The sequence below is a fragment of the Protopterus annectens genome, chromosome 1.part1 (genome assembly GCF_019279795.1).
Source record: "Protopterus annectens isolate FY-2018-M chromosome 1.part1, PAN1.0, whole genome shotgun sequence".
Classification (NCBI taxonomy): domain Eukaryota; kingdom Metazoa; phylum Chordata; order Ceratodontiformes; family Protopteridae; genus Protopterus; species Protopterus annectens.
In genome coordinates this window covers 638,351,870-638,379,235 of record NC_056726.1, presented here as the reverse complement: position 1 = coordinate 638,379,235, position 27,366 = coordinate 638,351,870, and the positions used below count along the sequence as shown (strand labels likewise).

The window sequence follows — 27,366 nt, the reverse complement described above, 5'->3', positions numbered from 1 at the left end:
TGCACAAGAAGCTAAAGATAATCACAAGGCCTTCTTTAGTTATGTCAGGAACCTGGGTGGCAACTCCCAGATATGCTGTGAGTTAGTGCAAAATGACAAAAAATACACTGAACCCACAGACATTGCCAACATCCTGGCAGACAGGTTCAGTGCAAACTTCTCCCCCCCCCCTCCAAAAGAGCAAATGTCTATCCCAACAGAGTGTAGCCTCCCTGACATCACAGATGCACAGGTGAGAGCTGCCCTCTCCAAAGCAAAAAACACAGCATCAATGGGACCGGACGGTGTCCCGGGCTGCGTCTTACATGAGCTATAAGAAGAACTGAACCCTCACATAAAGTCACTGTTCAGTCTCAGCCTTACTACAGGATATGTACCCAAGGAATGGCGTACAGCAACAGTGGTCCCACTCCACAAAGGTGGTGCCATTAACGGACCCGGAAACTATCGCCCTATAAGCCTGACTAGCCTGGTCTGCAAAGCTATGGAGCGTATCATCATGGAACTCATAAACAAAGACATTGGGAACCTCCAAACACTGGATCCTACCCAATTCCGCTTTGTTAAGGGCAGATCTTGCCTCTTGAACCTGGTCAACTTCTTTGAAACAGTCACCAAGGCCATAGATGAAGGGAAGGTAGTCCACACAGCCTACCTGGACCTCGCAAAAGCCTTTGACACAATATCCCACTCGGGCATCATAAATAAGATCACCAGCTTAAATATCAACCCCTATGTCACAAGATGGGTTGCAAACTGGCTCAGGGCTAGACCCCACATGGTCAGAATTGCAGATGCCATGTCAGACTCTTAACCAGTTACAAGTGGCATCCCACAAGGCTCAGTCCTGAGACCTCTCTTGTTCGGTATATATTTCTCTGAGGTACAGGCTAACACGGGAGGACTATGGCTGACCAAGTTCGCAGATGACTACAAACTGGGTGCCATAATCGACTCGCCGACTGAAACAAGCATCTTCCAAAGGGGTCTCACAGAGATGGATAACTGGTGCCAGAGCCATGGCCTAAAGCTAAATGCCAAAAAGTGCATAGTCATCCCCTTTGGAAAAAACATAGTGCCCACAAATTACCACATAGGTGGTAATCCATTATGTATGGAAGAACTAATTAGGGATTTGGGGACCCAAGTAGATAGCAATCTCTCCTTTGACAATCATGTTGCCAAAGTGGTTAGAAAGACCTTCTATATAGCCCACCTTATCACGAAAGGGTTCACATCTAGATCAAGAGAGGTCATTGTGCCCCTGTACTCATCACTCATCAGGCCCATAATTGAATACAATGCCCCATTTGGGATGTACCTTACCCGACACCTGTAGCAACTGGAAAGACCCCAAAAGTACCTCACCAAGAGAATCAAGAGACTCAAACAGATGCCCTACTCAGTTAGGCTAAAGAAACTCCAGCTCTACTCAGTTGCTTACCGCCTACTCAGAGGCGATTTGTGCCTGATGTATAAAGCCATGTCCAACCCAGAATTAATGGACATGCTCCACCTCAGGAAATCCAAATCCCTTAGAGCTACACGCTCCAGGGACTTAAACCTCAGCACAGAAATAAATAGGACATGCTGGAGGGACAGATTCATATCTGAGAGGCTCCCCTCACTCTGGAACAAAATCCCAATCCATGTTAGGCAGAGCCCCTCAATGACCCTCTTCAAGAGAAATCTTGACGAGTGGATGGGAGATCATAGGTTTACCCCTGGGATCTCTTCTGTGTCCCTACTAGACAGAGGCACAGTAAACTAACTGTGACCTACTGTCAGAGTGTGTCGGCTTTCGCCACCCCAGTGATTAATTAACTGATCCTCTGTCAAGCAGAGCCAATGAAGTGATCCCAGTGGTGTATTTTCTGTTACCCATCCACTCGTCAAGGTTTCTCTTGAAGAGTGTTAGTGAGGGGCTCTGCCTGATGTAGTTTGGAATTTTGTTCCAAAGCATGGGGAGTCTCTGTGACAGGAATCTATCTCTCCAGCATGTTCTATTTATTGTTGTGGTGAGGTTTAGCTCACTAGAGCGCGTGGCTCGCAGTGACTTGGATTTCTTTAGGTGGTGCATGTCCATCAATTTTGAGTTGGACATGGCTTTGTAAGTCAGGCAGAGGTCACCTCTGAGTAAGCAATATGCCACTGAGTACAGCCAGAGTTTTTTCAGTTGGGCTGCATAGGACATATGTTTGAGGCCAGTAATCCTCTTGGTGAGGTACTTTTGTGGTCTTTCCAGCTGTTGGAAGTGTCTTGTGAGGTACATCCTAAATGGGGCATTGTACTCTATGATGGGTCTGATGAGTGACGAGTAGACTGGCACTATAACCTCTTTATTTCTATATGCAAACCCTTTAGTAATTAGATGGGCCACATAGAAGGATTTCCTAACTACTTTGGCAATATGATTGTCAAAGGAGAGATTACTATCTACCTTTGTCCCCAGATCTCTTATTACCTCTTCTGTATTAAGGGGGCTGCCACCTATGTGGTAATTCGTGGGTGTTATGTTTTTCCCAAATGGGATGACTATGCATTTTTTGGCATTTAGCTTGAGGCCATGACTTTGACACCAGGTGTCCATCTCAGTAAGGCCCTTTTGGAGGATGTCCATGTCAGCTGGAGAGTCAGTTTTGGCTCCCAGTTTGCAGTCATCAGCGAACTTGGTTAGCTATAGTCCTCCTGTGTTTGCCTGTACTTCTGAGAAGTATATGCCGAACAGTAGGGGTACCAGGACCGAGCCTTGTGGGACACCACTTGTGACTGGTTTAGAGTCGGACCTGGAGCCCACTATTCTTACGTGTGAGTTCTGTCTGTAAGCCAGTTGGCAACCCATCTCGTGACATACAGGTTTGTGTTCAGGCTGCTGAGTTTTTCTGTAATACCCGAGTGGGGAATGGTGTCGAAAGCCTTGGCAAGGTCAAGGTAGGCTGTGTGAACAACCTTTCCCTCTTCTCTGGCCTTGGTGACTGTCTCGAAGAAGTCAACCAGGTTTAGTAGGCATGATCTGCCCTTAACAAAGCCAAACTGGATCAGGTCAAGTGTTTGGAGGTTCCCAATGTCTTTATTAATGAGTTCCATGATGATGCGCTCCATAGCCTTGCAGACCAGGCTAGTCAGGCTTATAGGGCGATAGTTACCAGGGTCAGTTGTGGCCCCTCCTTTGTGGAGAGGAATAACCGTTGCTGTGCGCCATTCTATGGGCACGTAGCCTGTGGAGAGGCAGAGTTTGAACAGCGTGTTTAGGTGGGGGTTAGTTTGTTATGTAGTTCATGCAAGACGCAGCCTGGGACACCATCTGGTCCCACTGATGCTGTGTTTTTGGCTTTTGAAAGGGCTGTTTTCACCTGTGCGTCTGTGATTTTTAGGACACTACACTTTTCCGGTATTGTTGTGGGCCCTTTTGGAGGTGAGAGGGGGGGTGAAGTTTGCACTGAATCTATCTGCTAGGATGTTGGCAATATCAGTAGGTTCAGTATAGTTTGTGCTATTTTGCACTAGTTCAGTGCATATCTGCAAGTTGCCACTTACATTCTTAACATAGCTAAAGAAGGCTTTGTGGTTATCTTTTGAATCCTTAGCTATTTTTCTTTCGAAGTTAGCCTTGGATGATTTCATGAGGGACCTTAATTTCTTACCGATACTGATCAGGTATTTCTTTCCTTCTTGGGATTTGCTTTTTTTCTGAACTAGTTTCCTCCTTCCATTGTATAGCCTGTGTATGGCAGGGGTCCACCAAACTGGTTTCCTTCTCTTAGAGGAGTGAGTCTTGGTTTTGCTAGGGATGGCACGATCCATGCATCCTTGTAGGTGCTCATAGAGTGCATTTGTAAAGGTTTCTGCATCTTGGGTAGCGTTATCCTTTAGCGTGAGGGCTGTGAAACTTACCACCTCTGTCTTAAGTAAGGTGAAGTTTGCTTTAGAAAAGTTTTTCACTGTGGTTTCCTTTGTTGGGGGTGGTGGTGGGGTGTGGACATCCAGGGTAATTAGTTTATGGTCTGATCTAACCAGTGATGGGATGACCGCCGTTGTGCAACACCTGTCGCCCATGTTGGTGATGACCAGGTCCAATATGTTTTCACCTCTGGTATGGGAGTTTACCAGCTGATCCAGAGCATTTGAGTTGATGAATTCCAGGAAGCGCTGGGCCTGGGAGTTTGTACTTGAGTAGTTTTCCCAGTGAATGGTAGGGTAATTGAAATCGCCCAATATCAGGGTGTTCAGTAGGACCTTCGTGTTTTCCAGTGTCTCCAGGAAGGTGGAGTGGTGGTCCTGGGTCATGGAGGGTGATCTGTAGCAGGCCACAATTTGCAATGCAGATTTGCCTGATGTTAGTTGCACATGGATGATCTCAGAGGTATCATGCTCCGCCACTAACCTGGAGGTGTAAGTATGGATACACCCCCTTCTTTTGTGTTTCAGTCCGTGTTCTGTGGCTGAAACATGTGGTATGAGTTGTAGCCCGGTAGTGCTGGGGTACTCTCTGGAGCCTTGAACCAGGTTTCAGTTACTGCACAGATGTCAACGTTCTCCATACTGAGGAGTGCTTCGAGCGCACATTTTGAGATTTAAACTCCTGCCGTTAAGTAGCATAACCCTCAGTTTTTTGTTAATTGTTAATTGTGCTGTTTACGGAGGTGGGTTTGACTTTTGAGCCTTGCCTAAAAAAGGCACTATGGGGGCAGCAAGAGCCTTGGCCAGTATTCAAAAGCCTAGGGGTGACAGGTGCAAGCCATCTTTTGCGAAGCAATGCGGCTTGTCAAGCATGTCGTCCCAGGCTGACAGACACTGGATCCCCTTTGAATGACACCAGAAGCTTAGCCAATTGTTGAAATTGATCATTTTTTTGTTTATACTGAGGTATCATTCTTGGTGAGGGCAGGATGCTACTCAGGGTCAGGGTCATACCAGCCTGGGCTACATGATCAGAAAACTCTTCCATGTCTCTTTTCATGTAGTCCAGGGAGGTACATCTCAGGTCATTCACACCAACATGAACAATGACAGAGTCATATTTGTACTTGTTCTGGAGTGACCTGAGTGCTTGTGTTATGTGGCAGATTCTGGCTCCTGACAAGCAGCTAACAGTAACCTTCTGCTTGTCCAGCCTAGTGAGTGGGACGTCAGTGTGCCTGACTATAGTCACCTATTACTAATGTGTTAGGTATGTTATTTCGCCTTAAGGGCTGTGATTGTGCAGCACACTGATTTTGTGTTTTATGTGTTGTCTGGTTTGTGACAGGAGGTGCTGGTTGTTTGGGTGTCTGCTTTGGAGGTCTCTGATGCTTTTGCAGTTTTTTATTTAGAGCCACCGAGTATGATTTTGTGTATTTATGTGTATTTTTTGCCATTACCCACGGTGGTGGTGCTGCGGTAGCGCTGTCGCATCACAGTAAGATGCTGTCCAGTTCAATTCTCAGCTAGAGCGTCTTCTGCGTGGAGACATACGTGAATGGGCGTACCTTCGTTGAAGGTTGTGCATCAGGCCTGGCAAGCCGGTATGTAAAAATCAACTGCCAATCATAGCGGATCGGAGTTCCGCTGTGGCAACTCCTAACCGGGAAAAGCCGAAAGGCACAAAAAAAATGTGTATTTTTTGCCATTGCTGTTTTAGTAGGTCTGTGTGTGGCTGGAGGCGTGGTGTAAGTGTTAACCTTCTCCTCTAGACTGTCTGTTCCTGTCTTGGGTGGAGACAGCTTAGCTTCCAGTTTGGCTGTATAATTGCATCTCTCGCATATGTTAGTGTTTTGTGGTAGGAGGAGAGGGTTGTCTGTGTACATGGGGCAGTTGTAACATTGCCTCAGGATACCCAGATTCACCAGCTGGACTGGAGAGTACAACATGAAATACATTGCAGTGTCATTCCACAACCTAGCTATTTTATGAACCACTATCACATCTCTGTAGCTCTCCTCTTATGTTAATTGACTAACAACAGTTTCTTTTTTGAACCAATTCAAAACTATAGAACTAGTCACTCATTTTGTGTGTTCTCTTTTATTACTTGCAGGATCCAGTCCTGGATATTTGTTGGATTTCATGACTCTGGAGGTTGAGTGAATGAAGACACCAGACATAAACATTTCTTAATGCCTGAAGTAAATTTCTGAAAAAAAAACATAGAACCTTCCTTACACATTATATACCTCCTTAGCAATCTCTGTAAAGAAGTGGCAACATTCCATGTGGGAGCCTGCCCTCAGTGTAAACAAGGAGAAAAAACTCTCTTTGTGGATAAAGAATGTTATATTACAACAATAGCCCACACCCAGCCATGGGTCATTGCTATTATACAATGACATTATTTTAAAAAAAATGTATTTACTTTTCTTAAATAATGTCCTTGTATAATGGCTTTATTTAGGTATCCGAGTACTTTCTTGATGTACTGCACATGCGTATGGGATTTTTGTTCCCACACTTATGCAGCACATTAGTGCTTTGGAAAGGAAGCAACAGAGAAAGGAAGATTTCCATTGCTCCTATTTTTTTTAAATAAAGTTTGAAATTCAAACACTTAAGAGGTATGAGAGAGACAGAATGAAGAAAATAGAAGGAAAGTCAAGTACGTTTCTTTAGTTTTGAATAACGTACCTGATTTTCCTAGTATTTTCTCTGTACTGTCTCTGTCAAACCTCTAGACTGTCTGGATTTCAAATTTTATTATTATTATTTATTTTTCCTAATGGTCAAGAAAAGTAAAAAAAGTTAGAGAACATATTAATAGAAGAAAATCCAGGTGACCAGACTTTTTTCTGTTGGTATATGTTCGATTTACAATGGGTATGCTGGTTGGGCTGACTAATCAGCGTGCTTGTTTTTGAATGATAATGGCCAGTTATTGTATAATACTCACTTCCTCATGCCCAATTCCTGTTAGAAGGATATCTCCTATTGCTTGCATTTGCAACAGTCTCCTATTGAGAAGTTGAGGCAAAAATGCTGCATTTCCATTTACTCTAAAATCCAGCATACGCTAATATTTACCAAAGTACTCCAGAAGTCATTTATGGAAGCAGTTTGAATTGACAGGTGAAAATAAACAAGTACAAAAGTCAGACTTCTCTTATCCAGCATAGTTTTCTAAATAGCAAGCCCACCTTGGTGACTGGTATTCCAGCAGGAATCAGAAAAGGCAAATTGGAGTCAAACATAGTGTATAATGTTTTACTGAACGTCTGATAGTTAGTCAGTACTTACAGTGTAAAACAACTTTCTGCTCTTCAGCTTTTACATTGGTCTACCATGCAGCAAACTGAGACAGAGGTATGGAGAGAATGAGAGAGAGTGATAGAGAGAGGGAAAGAGAAAAAGAGAGGGGGCAAGAGAGATTGAGAGAGAAAGGGAAAGAGAGAGAGAGATGGAAAGAGAGAGAAGGGGCAAGAGACAGTAAGAGAGAAATGGAAAGAGAGAGAGGGGCAAGACAGAGTAAGAGAGAGGAAAAGAGAGGGGGCAAGAGAGGGAGAGGGAAAGAGTGAGGGGACAAGAGAGAGAGAAAGAGAGAGAGAGTGGGCAAGGGAGAGTAAAAGAGAAATGGAAAGAGAGAGAGGGGCGAGAGAGTAAGAGAGAGGGAAAGAGAGGGGGCAAGAGAGAGAGAAAGAGAGAGAGAGTGGGCAAGAGAGAGTAAGAGAGAAATGGAAAGAGAGAGAGGAGTGCAAGAGAGAGTGAGAGAGAGGGAAAGAGAGGGGGGCAAGATAGAGAGAGTGGGAAAGAGTGAGGGGGCAAGAGAGAGGGAAAGAGTGAAAGAAGGGGCAAGAGAGAGTGTGTGAGAGAGGAAAAGAGAGAGAGAATGAGAGAAGGAGAAAGAGAGATAGTGATACTTCACATGGTATTCACATAGTCATTATGTCTTAGTGTGAGCGACAATTACCAAAAGATCAACTGTCAATGCAGCGATTCTAGGTGATAATGATATCACTGTATGCCAATCTTTAAGGAGTAATATATGTAAATGTTATTAATACACACACACACGCACGCACGCACACACACACACACACACACACACACATATATATATATATATATATATATATATATATATATATATATATATAGATGTACATCAGAAGCTCAAAGTTTCACAACTTTGAACTTCAAACAGCCAAGACAATAAGATTGAAGTTTTGAAAACAAATAATAAAAAAAAAATAAAAACAACAAATAAAAATTATGTTTTAGCAGGGGGCAAGCCCCCCTGCACCCTCCACACTCCCTGCTAAATAAATATACCAACTCTGAGATCCCACTGCAGTGAGGAAAATGGTAAACTTTCCATTCCTCACTGTACGGCGATCTCCATTCAAAACATTCAAAGTTTCCAAACTTTGATCTTATGGTCTCGGCCTTTTGAAGTTCAAAGTTTCTGAAGGGGACACACACACACACACACACACACACACACACACACACACACACACACACACACACACACACACACACACACACACACACACACACACACACACACACACACACACACACACACACACATCACAGTGGTGCAGCGGTAGCATTGTCACCTCACAGCAAGAGGTTCTCCGGTTTGATTCTCAGCTGGAGTGCCTTCTGTGTAGAGTCTGTATGTCCTCCCTGCATTTGTGTGGGTTTCCTCTGGGTGCTCCAGTTTCCTCCCACACTACAAAGACATACGTCAGGAGCATTTCTTCCCAGGCCTCCACTGAAAATTGGCTTTGTTCCAAGTCGGACTTTCCTGGTTAACACATGTTAAATATATATATATATATATATATATATATATATATATATATATATATATATATATATATATACAGATGCAACAAGGCTTATTCCTGTGCTTATGTCACAATATCTCCAACATATCATTTGCAAAGATTACAGACAGATTTTGCATAAAGTTAGAATTCAAATGGAGTAAATAGTTTAAATAAATCTTAACATGTTGCTGACTATATGAGACAGATTATCAACTACACACACACACACATATATATATATATATATATATATATATATATATATATATATATATATATATATATATATATATATATATATATATATATATATATATATAAACAATATGTCTTTGTGTAAAATAAACTGCAAACTAGTCATGTTGCACTAAGCAACAAGATATAGCACTTACGTTATGATACAGGACTATATATATTCTATAACCTCCCTTCTTCCACACTGAGGAGACTGTAAATCTAGGAAGAAAATGGGAGGAGGAGGAAGTCCATTCATCCGGCAAATACAGGGTGATTGTAAGTTATATAGGGTGTAGTTTTTACCAAATAATAATTGTCTACCATAAGTGATGATACTACATGTTTTAACATTTGGTTTGAGCTCATTTTTAGTAAACCAAAAGTTTACTAGAGGAAGTTAATGCTGAAGGATTCGGGTGACATGGTGCAACTTTAACAACATTCCTTTGTTTGCCATCATCTGCAGACTTTGTTAGCCAGAAATATTGAATCACTGATTGGCAATGTGAGAATTAAAAACCAAAAAGAAGTCCCAGTGCTGAGCCCAGATTGAGTTCACTAGTTTAATAGATTTTACATGTGGTGACTTTCATACTTTCTGATGAAGTACTTGTAACTTACACTGTGTGGATCTATATTTCAGCAAGTTTGCCATCCATCTTACCACATATGGGTCAATTTCTAAAGCATTTAGCTTTTGTATAATGCCAGTATTTGGAATGGTGTCACAGGTCTTAGCCAGGTCACAATATGCTGTATGTACTGCATGGCGACCATCTACAGCCTCTGTAACCACTTCAGAGAATATTTATGAGATTAAATACACATGAACTATCTTCACAAATACAAACTATTGGGGGTCAAGTCTAACAAGATTGCTGATATCACAGATTTAGAGGTCAGTTATGATATGTTCTTTGGTTTTGCAAATGAGGCTTGTAAGGATGATAGGTCTGTAATTTCCTAGGTCAGTTGTAAGGACACGCTTATGATAACCACTGTTATGTGCCATTCATCAGGGATAAATCCAGTATGCTAACTTTAAGTTAAATAGTTTTAGGAGTGTGTCTTCAAGAGCATGTTTAACACTGTTAATTAAGCAATCAGGTATATTGTCAGGTCCCGTGGGGGGAAATATTTGTGGTCTTTCTTAGCACTTTTAATAAATGACCTTTAGAAATAATTCTGGGAGTAAGGGATTCAGATACTTTGAGACTTTGAATAAAAGTCTCATGGGTGAAGATCTCACTGAATTTGTTTGCAAGGATGTTAGTAGTATCAGTTGGGTCAGAAGATGAGGCCCCTTTATGAATATATTCTAAGCAATGTAGTTTTTTTTTTCAGTTTTGTAACACAGCTAAAAAAGGATTTATAATTATATTTAATTTCAGTTTGCAGCCTAAGTACATGGGATCCTTTAGTGGACCTGACAGTGTTATTTATTTTTTTGTAATGCTTTTGATATTATTGTTTTATGTAACATTATTTTTTTAATGCTTTTGATATTATTTTTTAATGTAACAATCATTAACCGGGTAAGTGGACTGGTTCACTGCGCTTTTCCAACTGACCCCAGGTGGCTGCAAGGGCAGGGTAAATACAAAGTATATAAATGTGTGTGTGTGTGTGTGTGTGTGTGTGTGTGTGTGTGTGTGTGTGTGTGTGTGTGTGTGTGTGTGTGTATGCCTATGTGTATATATGTATACATATGTGTATATGTATAATTATATCATGAATGTCTGAGAACACAAATGATGACACAAATGAGGGAATAACATGAATGACTGCACAAATGTGTGACCTACAAAATGAATGAATCACAAAACATTGACAACATCTCTTCCATTATCAGTAGACCACAGCTACAAAACCCAGATCAAGCATCGTCTGAACAGTGGTACTCTTAGGGAAGAGGTTTTAATAATGTAATGTGTAGGTTTAGGGTAAGAGGCAGGGGTACAGATAGGGTTAGGGTTAGCACACAAGAGTAACGGTGGGCAGGAAGACAAGGAGATGAAACTTACTTTGGTAAGCAGCAGGCATAAGTCAGTACATTACTCCTGAGAGGAGAATCAGTCCATCACAAGACCTGCCCAGACATACATGCACACACATGATCTTACTAACGCAGATACATCTAGGGACAATGTGGAACATCACTATTTCACCTTCCTGCAAGACTTTTTGATATGGGAGGTTGGCATAATGGGTAAGGTGTTTACCTTGCAGACACAAAGTGCAGGGTTTGATTCTCACATGGGGTAAATGGCTAAGCTTAAAATGGCCCATAAAGATAGCTAGCCTAGTACTAATCTGTGAACCTGTGAAACCAGGATGTACTCAGAAGAACATGCAAACCTCTCATAAAAAACACTCAAGCCTGTCCAGAACAAAACTGAATAGCCAAGCTCAGTGATGTACTCATGCTAACTGCTACATCAGTGTGCCACTCCAAATGCAGCACCTAGCATGAGCAAATGTTTTCCTTTTTTCCCTAACTTATTTAGTGCATCTTTGCTGTCTTTGCTGTATGAATGGAGAAATTCATGCTGTCTAAAAAACTTCCTTGCACTTACAGTAGAAGTTTTAAATAAATTGTCTTCTTTCATATTAGAAATCTGGTAAAATGTGTCTGAGATTCTAGCCATAATGTGTCTTTTATTAAATTTGATGAGCTGAGGGGCTAAACATTTTAATGAAAAAAAAAATAAAAATAAAAACAGCATCAACATGGTATGAAATTATGAATAGACTATATTATGTCAGTCACAAAGTAGATCCTCTTGACTGTCAGTGCTGCACTATAACTGGATTACTTCTGGGACCCTTCTGTTTCTTATACAAGCCATACACTTTTCCTTAAGCTGCAGAGCTGGTACAATCTGCAAGTGAAACTGACTTGCAAAATCCTGATTTGTATATCAGCTTTTCAACACTAACAGTGTAGTTTACAAAACTGTGCCATAAAGCTACAGTTTCATAGGTTTATACTAGGTTAATTACCACCAGGATCTTTGCCAGCCTAGCTGTGCAACCCAATCCAGTTTTTCCCCTAGTTTGTTGGACACATATGTGGTGGGGAATGTTAGTAAAATGGTAGCCAAGTGTTATGGAGGGGGTATGTTAGTTGTGGATTAATTTACTTTCTGTTAGCATCTCTCCATCAGAGGCATGGGGTCAGAATGGGGGTGAATTTGTGAGTTCCCATCCAATGATCAAGCTTTCTGTAGAATAGGGTCAGGAATGAACTCTGCGTCACATAGATGGGGAGATTATTCCATAGCGCAGGGATCCTTTGAGACACATATTGGCTTCTCCATCATGGTCACTTTATGTCACTGGCAAAGTTTAAGTCCTTGAATCTAGTGTTTCTGGTGATGTTTGTTTTGTGGATGTGCAAGTGATCCATGAGAGCTGGATCTGTGGATGCCTTATATGCTAGGCATAGATCACCTCTAAGGCGATCTGTGTAGGACAGGGTATTCATACCCTGGATTATCCTGGTGAGGAACCTTTGAGGATGCTCCAACTGTTGCAGTTGTCTTGTCAAGTACATGCCAATGGGGGCATTGTACTCAATGATGGGTCTGATAAGGGCTGGTTATAGGGTACTATAATTTCTTTAGACCTGAATGCCATACCCTTGCTTATGAGTTGGGTGACATGGAATTATTTTCTTACTATCTTGGCTATGCATTGGTTGAAGGCCTATATTACTGTCTACATATGTTCCCAGATCTCTGTCAGGTCAAATCTTAGGTGTGTTTTATGAACAGAGTAATTAACTTAGGTGGATGATTTGCCAAAGGACACTATAATGCATTTATTTGGGTTGAGTTTTAATCCATGGCTTTGACACCAGTCATTTGTTTGTGTTAGACCCTCTTGTAGGATGCTGCAGTCTATGATAGCTCCCAATTTACAGTCATCTGTGAACTTGGTGAGTAAATGAATTATAAACTTTCTAGGCATGCCACCATTATGAGCCAGCATCTCAAACTTTAAATTTAAATCATTTTAAACAGCTTGTTTTTAAGAAAAAAAAGCAAATAGCAAAAACAGATTAATATTTCCTTGTTAATATCTGTAGCTGTTTAACATCATTGTACTGACTTATCCTTCTTTTTCTATTTCAGGACATACAGAAAGACCAATGTGAGTCAAACCATAACATTACATGCAAAATTGGATACCCATTTTTAAGCCATAATGAAAAGGTAAGTAGAGAAAGAAGGCAACATTTTATTTCATCAGGGTATGATATTTTACACCATTTCTGAAAAACATACTTCACTAGTGATTTCATTGTCAGAACTAGATCTGTGCCTGAGCTGCATAAATTTGTAACATTTACCATGTCAGTGATGACCCCCTGTCCTGCACCTTAATGCAGCTGGGATTGTTAACACTATGTAGGTACAAAAGCTATTGTGGGAGACACCTCCCTAACACTCAGCAACCTGACTACATGCCCAAATGCATCCAAGCAACCTGAATCATTAGGCTACAAATAAACACTAGTCCCAAAGAACAGTGTGATGCTGCACATAAAAGAAATAATCTGTTCACACAAATGGTAAAATAGATGATCAGGCAGTTGTTTCGGCTGCCGATACACATTTCCAATTTGCAGTTCTAGGTAAGTTTCCCTCCAATAGAAACCTGAAATTGGCTCTGTGACTAAGTATTTTTTACCTTGTCCCTAAAGCTGATGTTTTAGAGAACTGTTTTAAACTGTGTGAAAACACTGCTTGAATTACCACTAATAGTTGTATATACCTAGTAAGACTTGATAAAGAATGATGTGCCTAACAGGATTTTTGGAAAAGATGTCTGCACTTATCGTAAAGAATGGTTTTATTTTTTAACTAGGCTTTACGATTTGCTGTCACATTAAATGAAGAAGATGGAATCATATCCAGGATAGTATTTTGAGTCTGGCTATTACTAGTTTAGTAATATACATGAAAAAGTATGATGTTTCTAGGAAGATTCAAGATTTTAAAAAAGTATGTAAGCCTGTAATCAGAACTTGTGGAGAATCACAAAATAGTCTGGAAACCTGGGTTCATTTCTTAGAGGTGTTCATCATTTATGTTCACGGAGCTGTGATTTCATTCTCTGCTGGAAGGGCTTATGTTTAAGTATTTTTAGTTAGGTAGAAATGTTTGCCTTTGTTTTAAGTATTTTTAGTTAGGTAGAAATGTTTGATTTTGTTTTAAACATTTTTAGTTAGGTAGAAATGTTTGCTTTTGTTTTAAGGATTTTTAGTTAGGTAGAAATGTTTGATTTTGTTTTAAACATTTTTAGTTAGGTAGAAATGTTTGCTTTTGTTTTAAGGATTTTTTTTTTAGTTAGGCAGACGTATTTGCTTTTGTTTTAATCATTTTAGTTGGGTAAAAATGTTTGCTTTTCATTATGGTTATTTTGTTGACTGCACTTCAGTCGGCATTGCCAGTGTCCCAGGTGTGATTAGTGTCTCTTTGAAGCGATAACCTGTGGATGTCCGATTGCCCAAGCAGGTTTAATAGAGTGACCACCTAGTTAGTGGAGAAGACTGAGCTTCTATCACTTGTGTCTTTAACCCAGGTTTGGATTGTGCCTCAGGTGCTGGTGTGGTTGTGGGATGTAAGTCTGACATACCTCTCAAGTGTACCTCATTACAAGGAACGTTCCTCATTTGGAGCCTTAAAAAGTTAGTGTTCTTCGAAGTTACACATTGAAACGGTCCATCACACATTCAGTATTAGCAATTTTTTAGACTGATATCCATGGTAAACAGAACTGAATGATATTAATTCTTTAAAAGAGCTATTCTATAAATACAAATATTACAATTTAACCTTTCTGTGAGTTTCCTAGTTGAAGTTGTTAGTAAGTGTTCACATTTTGTCCATTTGTTCTACATTATGAGTATTAGTGTTCCTCATTTTGGAGATAGAAGGTTGAGAGCTATGTAGACTGATGCCACCCTGTGCTGTGTCCATGAGGATGTAAACACATAAAACAAAACAGTTTGTCTGTAGTATACTGATTCTCTCCTTCTGGTATGAATCATATCTGTCGGTTGAGAAAGATTTCTCCCCGGTGGGCCACACCAAAGGTATCATGGTCAGAACTCATGATGATGAAACAAATAGCAAGATCATCTGAAAAGTGGAGGGTTGCAGTGGGACAGCTACAGAAAAATTGCATTGTAGTAGTTACACGTATTAAATAGTACCAGTGTCATGCATATTGTGTTTCTTTGAACATCCCTAGTTATAAAGTCGACTGATTTAAAATGCAGGTGTCATGTTGCTGCGTTAATTCATGTGTGTAAAATGTTTTGTCTTCTATTGTGGATTACATTTACATTTCCAAAACTAATGTGTTTTCCTTCTTATTCAGGTTACATTTAAATTAACTTTCCAGTTCAATGTATCCCAACTGCCTGATACAGCTGTCATTACTCTAAATGCAATAAGGTAATAAAATATTTATTAAATATATTTCATATGATTTTATATAATTTAAAATGCTGACATATTCTTTTTAGAAACTATTAATGTCCTTGGCACAGTTAATAATATTACTGCAAAAGATGCATAAAAGCATATGTATCAGTTATGCTATGGTACTGGGTATACTCCTGGGGTGATAAGAATCAAAAATACGAATCATTAGCATGCAAGCAGGCATGGATGATGTGAATATGGTGTTTCTTAGGGTATGCAACATTTAATTTCTATATTTCTGATATATATATATATATATATATATATATATATATATATATATATATATATCTATAGACCCCGGAACACCGAAAAGCACGAAATTCAAAATCCCGATATTACGGGATTTTGATTTAGCACTTTTGGTGTTCCGCTGTAGATAAGTATGTATGTGTAAGTGTATTTGTGAGGGGTATTGCTGTTTGTAAGTGCATGTTGTGACTGTGGTGTGTGTGTGAGGGACTGTAATGTGTGGGTTTGAGTTTGCCTTGTGTGTCTGTGCGATCTCGGAGTTAGAATATTAAAGTAGGGGGGTGGGGGTGCAGGGGGACTTGACCCCCTGCCTATCTCTAGTGTAGGGTTGTGTGTTTGGTAGTTTAGGGCAGTTGTGTGTGTGTTTGTGTGTGTTTTGCAGTTACGCGGTTTTTGGTGTTCCAGGGTTTCGTGATTCTGGTCTCAGTGTTGTGGGTTTCGGTGTTGTGGTCTTTTGTTCTTACGAAGTAGACCCATATATATATATATATATATATATATATATATATATATATATATATATATAGCCTTAATGTAATACACTTAACTAATCAGAAATAATAACTAATGGCACATTGTAAATTACAAAAAAAGCTGTGAATGTTAAAGTTCAGTATATGAAATAATATAATGAACAACTTGAAATGTAATTCTGCCATTTCTGTGGAATGTAGAATATAGAGGAAACATTAAACTGAGACCCCCCCCCCCACATCTACCCAAGTTGTTGGTAGCTCAAATAGATAAAAAAGGCCCCATAACATTTATCCAGAACACTAGGAGAATTTCCCAAATGCCTTTGACAAATTTACACTTGTCAATATCAAATATCATCTTTGGCCTCCCCTTGAAAAGATGCCATCAGCCTAGCTGAAGTAATCTGGATAAGAAAAGATAATTTTTTTAATTAAACACACACACACACACACACACACATATATATATATATATATATATATATATATATATATATATATATATATATATATATATATATATTATATATATGTATGTATGCATATATATATATATATATATATATATATAGAGAGAGAGAGAGAGAGCGAGCGAGAGAGAGATGGTTGTAGTTAGAGGCAATGGCTGTATTTTTGGGCAGCACAATTAATTAATTAATGAAATAAAATGCACTTTCCCATAAGAGTTCAGAAGAAAAATTATATGCCAAACTGCTACAATTAAAATGAAAAGATGATACAGAATTTGTAGTTCAGGAATATTCATTATGACAAAAAAAAAAATATATATATATATATATATATATATATATATATATATATATATGTATAAACTTGTGACATTCAAAGAAATGCAACTAAACTTGTAACAAGCCATAACACTTACAGCATTTACAAAATGGAAAGTATGAGAAAAGGTAGAGAAGCATTAATAAAAGGAACAGATGGTGAATATGACATAAGAGAGTCTCCCCCCAACAGGACAATATCCTGGACATGGTAGGAAATCTCGTTAATTCCCAATGCAATGGAGGCACGAAAGGAAGAAGTAAGAAGACACATGATGTACGAGGAAAATGTCTGGCTTAAGCCGAAGATACATGATGTATGAGGAAGATGTCTGGCTTAAGCCGAAGATCCATGATGTACGAGGAAAATGTCTGGCTTAAGCCAAAGATACATGATGTATGAGGAAGATGTCTGGCTTAAGCCAAAGATACATGATGTATGAGGAAGATGTCTGGCTTAAGCCGAAGATACATGATGTATGAGGAAGATGTCTGGCTTAAGCCAAAGATACATGATGTATGAGGAAGATGTCTGCCTTAAGCCGAATATACATGATGTATGAAGAAGATGTCTGGCTTAAGCCGAAGATACATGAGGTATGAGGAAGATGTCTGGCTTAAGCTTGGGTAATCTTAATGGAAAGGTCAGAGAGAATCAATGAACTACAATCTGTGACTCTGAACTTAACAATGGATAACATAGTAAGGGAAATGGTATGGGAACAGATGCTCACTAGGTGACTGAATTAGTGAATAAATGAAGTCTAAAAACAAAATAGATAGATGCAGATTAGGGGTCAGATTCCAAAAGGTCTATAGCATAATCATAGTGCCTGTTTGTTGTGATCATAGTGCCTATTTGTTGTGATCAAACCATTGCCCTCACATGCCACTATCACCACATCTCTCTATATGCAGGAGGCAGGAGGAGGAGTTTTTTGGGCATAGCTGTGGCAGGGAAATGTATACGCCGATCTCACTTGTAAAGATGTATGCTAGCTCCTCTGCCAAAGAAAATGTTCACCTGCCTATAAAATCTGATTTTAGTAGTTGTAATACATCTGAAACATATATGTTCATGGTATTACTCATGAGAGTTTTTGATGACAGTTAACTTACTCCAAGTGGATGCAGGGATTGGTCATATCTAACCAAGAACATTGAGACATTGTGTGAACAGTGGTAGGACGATGTGTTATGGTCAGGAGAATAGGCATGATTTTTTTTGGAATTGTACAGCAGCTTCTAGAACATGAGCAATTCCCCTTAAGTGTAGCCCAACTATATCACCAGCAAAAACATACATGAAATGACAAGCTTAAGCAAAAACATTTAGCCAACAAGGCATTTCAAAATATAAAGCTATATATCAATATAAATGTACCTTATCCAGCACATCTCTTTGCACACATTGAAAATGTTATTTTTCAAAAGTCACGTAATAGTATAAATAGCATATACCTTGAATTAATCAGACAGATGGCTTGAAGGACAGCACTCAACTCACCCTAACTATGAGTAGGTGTTTCATCCTTTTAAACCTCTGTGCTTGTATGATATAATATAGGAGATTGCTTTAAGCATTTAATACTAATGTTCTTGCCCCTTCAACAAAAAACAAACTTGTACAGGTGTACAACAGAATACATAGATTTTACTGTAGGCCACCTAGGCAGAACTTGCCACTGTCAATCATTATGTATACTTCACTGGCAGGAATTTACTTAACTTGCAATAATCCAACTATGCCCTACAGACAAACTTCTCTGTTTACCAGCTTTCCATCTTTGGCAGGAACCATTTAATTGATGAACCCTACTCAGTTTCCTTGGGACTTTGGCATTTCATTGCCATTCCAAATACTAACAAACACGTTAGCTCAGGATTTGAAGTTAGAACTGCTAAACTCTGGAAAATGCATCTATTAAATATTATGCATTTCTCCACCAACAATTAATTCAAATTCTCATTAAATTGGGTCTACATCAACTTAACCCATTTCCCCCTCCCCTTTTCTTCTCCATATTAAAATTATCCTTTTGCAGTCTCTCAATTTGATAACATCTCATCAGTTGTACTTTTAATTCCTTTTCAGGTCCACCCACCAGTTCTTCATTTATTTATTTCACATTTGATAACTGGGAAAGTCCAACTTAGCCTAAATACCATTTTCATTGGAGGCCCAGGGAGAGGAGCTCCATAAGACATAATACAAAACTGTATACATATCATTGTGGAAATATACTAGTGGCAAAAGAATGTACAGTAAATTATATAAATGAAGTCATCAGAAGAAAAAAGTATGATAAGACATAACAGAAATTGTATACATAATATCTTGTAAATATGCAGGTAGTAGAAGTTAAAATAAATTTACCAATGAGAGCAAAAGAAGAAAAATAATGTATAATATTCTAAGTGTATTTGAATAATTAAGAAGAAATAAGTAACAGGAGGTGCAGAAACAGAAAAAAATTATTATACGCTAAGATGGGTCAAAGGAAAGTGAAGAAAAGGGTAAAAGAAGATTTAAAGTTGATGATATAGAAGGAAATAAGAGAAAAATAAGGGTAGGGGTTAAGAGCAGTAAGATAAATAGTATGTGTATAGTAGATTGTAAGGAGGAAGGAGGGTGGAAGAGAAAGGGAAGAGAGTGTGTTAGAGAAAGCATATAGGAGGGGGAAATAAAAGGGTCAATGTAAACTGGAGAAGGCAAATAGAGAGCCTGGTGCTGAGAAGGTATTCTTTTAGGGCATGCTTAAAAATGGGAACATATTGGCTTTAGTTAGTTTTTAACTTTCAGTCTGTAAAATTCATTTGTACTGGAGTGGTATGTTACAGTATGTTGTATTTCTTTTGTGATTGTTTAATAATTTGTTTTGAATGCTGTGGGGATTCTAAACAGGACTCCACTGAAGAAGGGACTCTTCTATGTGAACATTTCTTGTTAGCAAATGTAAACAAATAAATGAAAATAACTTTATATGCAATAGCTTCTGCAAGACAATGGAAAAAAAGCATTTTATCCTCTGTTTCACTGTAGTTGATCTATATTTCAAAACAACCTATGTCTATGGGTATTGCCCCTGTATTTTTTTTTTTATTTCAGCAAAGTGTTTTGGGTTTCTAATACCATGATGGGAATGCCCCCCATTCCTAAGTCAAAGTATGATTCAAGTTAATGAAATTAGTATTGTTCCAATCTTTGATGTCAGCCAGAAGTGCTCTTTGCAGCACGCACAGTGTGCCCAGTAATGACTCTTTCTGCAATTCATATGGAGTTGCATGGATTGGTAACATATCTAAGTATGATTGTAAATTCTTTTTATAAGACCCATTGCTCCTACTACTATTGGAACTGTCTAAGTATCCTTCTTCCACATTGCCCTCATTTCTGCCTGCAGATCCTAGTATGTTATAACTTTATGTCTCTCTGTATGTAAGACACAGTAGTCACTGGGTGTAGCAATTTTAAAGATCAGTGCTATTATTGTCTTCTTTTTATGGACTACTATATCTAGTTTTCTCGCATGCATTTTTTAAACTTTGTAATGGGTGATCCCATGTGATATAAACTTCATCATTTTCCATAATGCTTAGTGGCTCATGTTTCTAGTGTTTTTTTAGCTACTGCAATATTATGTTTGCACAATCTCCAATGAAATAGTCTTGCCACATTATTATGCCTTTCAGTGTAGTCCTTCTGCCATTCGTTTATCACAACCAGCAACAAGATGTGTGACTGTTTCCAGTTCTGTTTTTACAAAACCTGTCTTTGTCTGTTTCTCCCATATGTTCAATGGACTTTGTAAATCAGTGTGTATGCAGTCCACTGTCTTGGGACACCAATATTAAACTTTCAACTTTTGGTTTAAATTCACTTCTCCTTAACCATTCCAATGTTCAGTCCTGATCAACATCAGGTTGTGCCAAAGTTTTCTATACTTGCAACTGTATTTGCATTTTCCACATTTCCTGCCTTCTCATCTGATCCTTCACCTTATGCTCTTTCTTTTGTTTTTTTGGCACATTCAGTTGCTGCCTGATTTTTGTCTACTTCTGGCTTGATTTCCATTCCCACTTGACACTGATATGCTTCTGCTAAACTAAACAGGAAAGTCACCTTAGACTTATTTGTTTTAAAACTTTCACTATGGGTCTAGTGAGGTCAGCAGATATGTAAGCACTCCCACAACTTCAGATCTGTACATGTAATCAATTTCAGATAGGCTCATACCTCCTTCAGAACAGGGAATATATAGTCTTGGTATAATTGATTTTTATAAATCATTTCATGAGCTTGAAGCATCCTTCTTTTCCTGTCCAACTGATCCAACACCTTTTGGGGGCAGTCAGTCACTCCAAAGCTATAAGTTAGGACAAGAAGAGCAATTTAGTTTATAGCTTGGACTCTGTTCCTAGATGTCAGTGCTGTTTTCATTATAAATTTTAATTTTCTAAAATATTCCTTACTAAGTGTAGTTTGCATTTGTTTTTTCATGTTTTATTGATCCTTCATCAATTTGCAAATGTTTATACACTCCTTTTTGCTCAGGCTCTTTCATATCACATTCCTGTCCTGAAGTGATGTTTTCTTGGTGCTGAAGCTTTCCTGCTTTAAAGTTGCTTTTGTACATTTATTAAGACCAAAGGAAATTCTTGTAATCTGAAAATGTTTTGACCACTTGTAGTTGTGGTTTCAGTTCCTTATCTGATGAACTATACAGTTTTAAATCATCTACAAAAAGATTTTTTTAAACTTTGTTGTTTTCTGGGAGCCAAATTGTAGCCATGACCTAATCTGTTAAGTAGACAGCTTAATGGGTTAAGGGCAAGACAAAAGAGCAATGGTGACAGAGAGTCACCCTGGAATATCCTCCTTTGAATTTTTATCCCTGGAATAATAATGCATGGCTTAACTGCAAAGTGGTTTGCCACTGTTTCATGGTCACTGTAATGCAATCGATCAATGTGGGGTGTATCTTATGCATTTTTAAGCACTGTTTTATCCATGAATGTAGGATAAGTCTATCCATGCCATACTTAGATTCTTCCCCATTTTACAGTTCCCCATTATGACTTTATTTAACAGCAAATGATCCTTTGTTCCATATGACTTTCATTTGTTACCTTTTTGTTCTAGTGCCATGATTGAGTTTTCTCCTAAATGACTATAAACTTTGTCAGCATCAATTCCAGTATATAGTTTATATGCCGTCAGAAGGCATGTTATTGGTCTATAATTTTTAGGATAGCTTGCATGTTTGCTGTTAAATAGGAGCATTGCTTTTCCTGGTATTAGAGGTTGGTGTCTGTTAGGGGTGTGTGTAAACATAGTTCTTACTTATGGCTAAATCTTCATGTAAAGATGTTAATACCTTTAGCCAGAAGTTAAGGACTGCATCTGGGCCTGGAGGTTTCCAATTAGGGACTTTTCTTAAGTTTATTTCAATCTCTCATTACTTAATCCCATTTCATATCCTTTACCTTTGAACATCTTATTCTTTCTTTTACTTCTTCTGTCCATTTGACATCTTTGTTATGCTCCATAAGATCTTCACAGATACTTGTCCAAAATGTATCTTTTTCCTTCTTTTTTGGTGTTTTTTCAGTTCCTTTTGCCTTGTTTCTCAATTGTCTATAAAACTTGTTTGGGTCATTTATAAATTGCTTATGTTGTACTTTTCCTTTATATTTATCTGCACATCTAAGTTTTTCTGTCTGCGCTGATATTTTTAGTTTATTATTTGCGATAGTGCACGATAGATCCTGATCTGTTCTGATTCTACACATTGCTTTTGTCACATCTATCTTTCTGAGCATTTTTGTTGATCTGTTCCCATGCATTTATATGACAATGTCCATGATATTTAAGATAATAGGTTGTGACTTATGACAGAGCTGGAACTGTTGTGACTTTACAGTAGTCTGAAAGACAAGCTGTGTGCATCTAGCAGGCTGGGCACCTTGTTTACAGTTCTATGTGTGTTTGTGTCACTTCTTCCATTTATAGCCCTGACTTAGGCTATGCACACTTTTCATAGCCCGTTAATCTATAGTAGTAAACATCATACTTTGCATGGTGCATCGTACATAGGGAACCTGCTATCTTCTCTAATGTCCTTTAACAATTTTTTTACCTTTGCCATGGAAAGGATTAACATCTCCATCCCAATTCCATTTTCTGGAAAGAGGAACACAGACTAGAGGAGCTTTAAAGGCTTGTTTGCTTCCTTTTTTTGTATATACAATACACGAGCCCTTACTTGGAATTACAACCATTTCTGTTAGTATTGCGAGCTTGTGTCAGTGTACTGCCCAGAGGGTATTTTTTTAATCCCACTGTATATGCATATAACACTAAATGATGTCTTTCTGAAGGAATTAATTAAACTCCAGTTAGATAAGTATAATGAGGGAATATGCATGGTAAAACCTACCTGACTTGTATTGCAGTTGGTTAGGTGTGTGTGTAAAGTCAACAGATTTTTAGAAAAACTAAAGCAGATCTTCTTTATTTGGATGTGCCTCCCTTATCCTTCATGCAGAAAGCTGTGCGTCCTTCTTCCTGCAAAATATTATATAATTTCCCTATGCAATTCTGTCAGTGACTGTTGTTCACTGGTACAACCATTTTCTGTCAGTTTTATCCTCCCTTGTCTGCACCCAGCTGCTGCTGAATGACTCCATCTTCACTACGGCATGCACAGTTATTCACGTGGAATCCATTCATGCTTGATTATAAAGGAAAGCTGTGCTAGCTTCTGATATACATTCATACATGAGACCAAGCTAATAGCTACCCTTACACAGTCACAGAACCAGCAGACCATAAGACTGACATGTAACATTCCATTCATGCCAACTAGCCTGACAAGCCTCAGTCAGTCAGTCCATTGTCAGTGAAGGACAGCAAAGAATTAGAATTTTCTTAAGTTTCATCAAGTACACACATTTTTATCTAGATTTTCATTTGCTGAAAAGAGCAATACATTTGAAAGCACCAGAGAAGTGGGAAGTTGTCTGGACTTCATGTAACCTCACATTATTCTAGATAGGATTTTTTGATAATCGTGACAAATATAGGAGTGCATGTGGCACAGTGTTCCATGTTAAAGTCAAAAACCAGTATACCTTCATTGACCTTATATAACTAGAAAACTGAAAATCATCAATCAAATTTCAAACGTTAATTCAAGGAATGTTTACTAAGTGATGGCTTTATACTTTGTTTATTGGCATAGTGCTGTGTTCTGATAATTTGCTCTGTATGGCTCTAGTCACTGAATTACTGTGGTTATCTATCAGTACAACTTCTTCTAAACCTTTGACTGACCTTACATTCATAAACCTTCTTACCATCTCTCTATTCTTACAATACCCCATATTCTCACCATAGTCCTTCTTCCATCTCAAGGAATAATTATTGCCAACATATAATATTACAGTTTAGGAGAGTTTTGCTCTTTTATTTCCTTTTAGAGCCTGTAATCACTAAATCCGGCCCTAACCCCTACAACTACAGGAGCTCTGCCACAAGGCTGAACTGTGTGAATGTTTTCACTGAAAACATTGTCATTGTGCAAAGTAAATAATTTTAACATGAAGACCCTTGCTGTGTATTAACTTTAAGTAGTCAAATACATACTTGCCTTGTGTTGGAAAGTGGCTGCGACTCTCCCCTCAAAGGAGTAGTCCCTGCTCTCTAAGGACCACTTAGACTGGGTTTAGTGATTACATTACAAAGACATGCATTTGGAATGTTTCTCCTCGGGCCTCCGTTGAAAATTGGCTAGTCAGACTTTCCCGGTAAACAAATGTTAAATAAAAAAATTAAAAATAAGTTGGTCACTATCCTTTCTTTTGACTATTACCTGTTTACCCAGGTACTTAGTCTCCCTAGCCCCCTGGTTTCTGCAGTCAGTAAATAAATGAAAGCCTGTTTTACTTTGTGCCTCCTTGTTAATTACTGTGTATCATCTGTAAACTGACTGTTTGCTGCAGTAATCGACCTCAGGGTGGGAAGCCCTCTACACCTGGCTTCCATTCACTCCCCTACTCTACCCCTAATTCCCACCTAGCCCCTCTTACTCTTCCCATTATACTACCAACATACACATTTTACCTGTAACTCCCCCTTTCCTTAACCCTCCCCAAACAGTTTACCACTATCATAAAAACCCTAAAAAAAAAAAACAGAATGCTAATGCAGAATTTATTTTTTTCTTTTTCTAGTTTTCTTTGCATCTTTCCATCTTCTTTGCTTGTATATTTGACAAAGTGTATTAGCTTGTCTGGAGTCCAGCTTGGCTCTGGTAAGAAAGGTTTAATGATATGTACATCTAGGTAATTGATTTGGAGGATGTGTACTTTATTACTGCATTTGCAGTATAATACCTTTTATTCCCTCCTATTCTGATTTCCAGTGTTATTGATCAACTTTTTATTTTACAAACACTTTACAGCATGTGCTATAAGTTTGGTATTCTTCTCATCTTGAAAGGATTGTTAGTTTTACTTTGTCCTAACACAAGGTTAAAACCATTAACAGAGAAGGATCACTCTAGATACTTTAAATATAGAATTTCTTGATTATCTTAATTCCTTTGCCTGGAGATCTGCAGAGCATTAACTACTTATGTGTTTATTCTGATTCCTAACAATATCTTATTCTTGTTTATTTTATATCTAATATTTATAAATTGTTGATCAGGTTAGTTCCACTAGCCAATGGCCCCTTTTTTGAGGGAGACCTGAGATGGTATTCATATTGATAAGGGGAATTTTGGCCAAGGCATCAAGGAAACTCCCCTAGTCTTTTTGATAAGTGTCATGGGTCTTTTATGTCCGCATGAGCTACCACCAGCTCAGGCAGATGGGACCTTGGATTCACTTCTCACCTAAAGGATGGATCATTACTTTTTACTAATTTACTAATTACTGAAATGTATTGTAAATTCCCCGAATATAACTCTTTGCTCCAGGCCACCAGCTATCATCCACCCCATATTTGTAGGAACATTCCCAAATCACAGTTTATGAGGGTTAAACGGATTTGTTCTGATCCAGCCAAGCAAAAATACTATAGGGATGACTTGAGATCCAGATTTAAGGACAGAGGGTATAAAATGGGAGATGTCTTACAAGCCCAGAATAAGGCTGATAATATGACATGGGACAGTCTTCTCCTCTATAAACACAAAAACGAGGACAGTAAGTCCCCCCATGTTTGTGGTTACTTATGGTAGAAACACAGGTGCTCTGATGGAATATGTTCAACATCACTGGAATATATTGTTGGCTGATGCCTCTCTAGGTGCAATATTAGGTGATAGATGCCATTTCTCTTTCAGGAAAGGGAGGAATTTGGGATCCATCCTTAGCCACTATAAAAAGGACAACTCAGGGAAACCCCACAAGTACAGACCACCCTTTCAGGTGGACCTTTAATAGGTTGTCACCCTTGTGGACATTGTGTTCATTGTCCTAAAATTCTTAAAACTAGGACTTTCAGTTTTAAAAATACATCCCATGTTTTTGATATCCCTTTCTTTGCCAGTTGTAATACCGATTGGGTCATTTATTTAGTCATTTGTCAATGTTCTGCTTTTTACGTAGGACAGACCTCTAGACCACTAAGAATTAGGATGTCAGAAAACCTTAGTGAAGTTAAAAATCACAAAATTATGAGTGCCCTATACAAATATACCCTAACACATGTTAAAGCATCTTTCAGTTTTACAATAATTGATAAAATGAATGGACCAAGGAACAATAAAACTGGTTGGCATCATATACTAAATAAAAAAGAAAAGAAGTGGATAATTAAGTTAGGGGCTCTATTCACACCTGTTTTAAATGAACAATTTTGAATGGTCACATGTCTTGTTAAAACTATATAAAGACTGTTTGTTTTTTATTTCATTTACACTGAGGAAGGCTAACTAATGTTATAGCCGAAACCGGTCTGTTCTTTCACTCTTGTATGTGCTTTTGCACTTAAATAAACGGAATGTTTGCTGCCTGAATTGCTAGTCCCATTGTTAGTTCTTTGCTGCACTGAAAATGGGCCTTGATCCCAGCTGAACCAACCCGGTTAACAAATGTTAATAAAATAAATAAATAAATGATTGTGAGAAGAGCGTCGTCCGCATACGTACACACAATGGAGATAATGAAAGTGCTGGCAGCATGTTTCCCAGAATTAGTCTATATTTGTGAACGCATGTATCATACTGTCAGGAGTAACCTTTGAAGGTCAAACTGCACAAATAGAAATACTGATGTTGTCATAAGCTCCATTTTTAATTTCTTTATGCAACATACTTTAGTTGAAACGGCCATGAGATAATTGGGGAAATAGTTATTGATT

At 38.5% G+C, this 27,366-nt stretch overlaps 1 protein-coding gene across 1 annotated transcript in view; it reads left to right on the top strand.

Moving 5' to 3' along the window:
- The window catches only part of ITGA1 (integrin subunit alpha 1), a 2,125,719-nt gene that overhangs the window by 1,746,922 nt on the left and 351,431 nt on the right, over window positions 1-27,366 (top strand). The window contains exons 21-22 of the mRNA XM_044077325.1: window positions 13,118-13,198; window positions 15,372-15,448. Of these exons, the coding sequence (XP_043933260.1) occupies window positions 13,118-13,198; window positions 15,372-15,448 (158 nt within the window). The remainder of the gene's footprint in view (window positions 1-13,117; window positions 13,199-15,371; window positions 15,449-27,366) is intronic.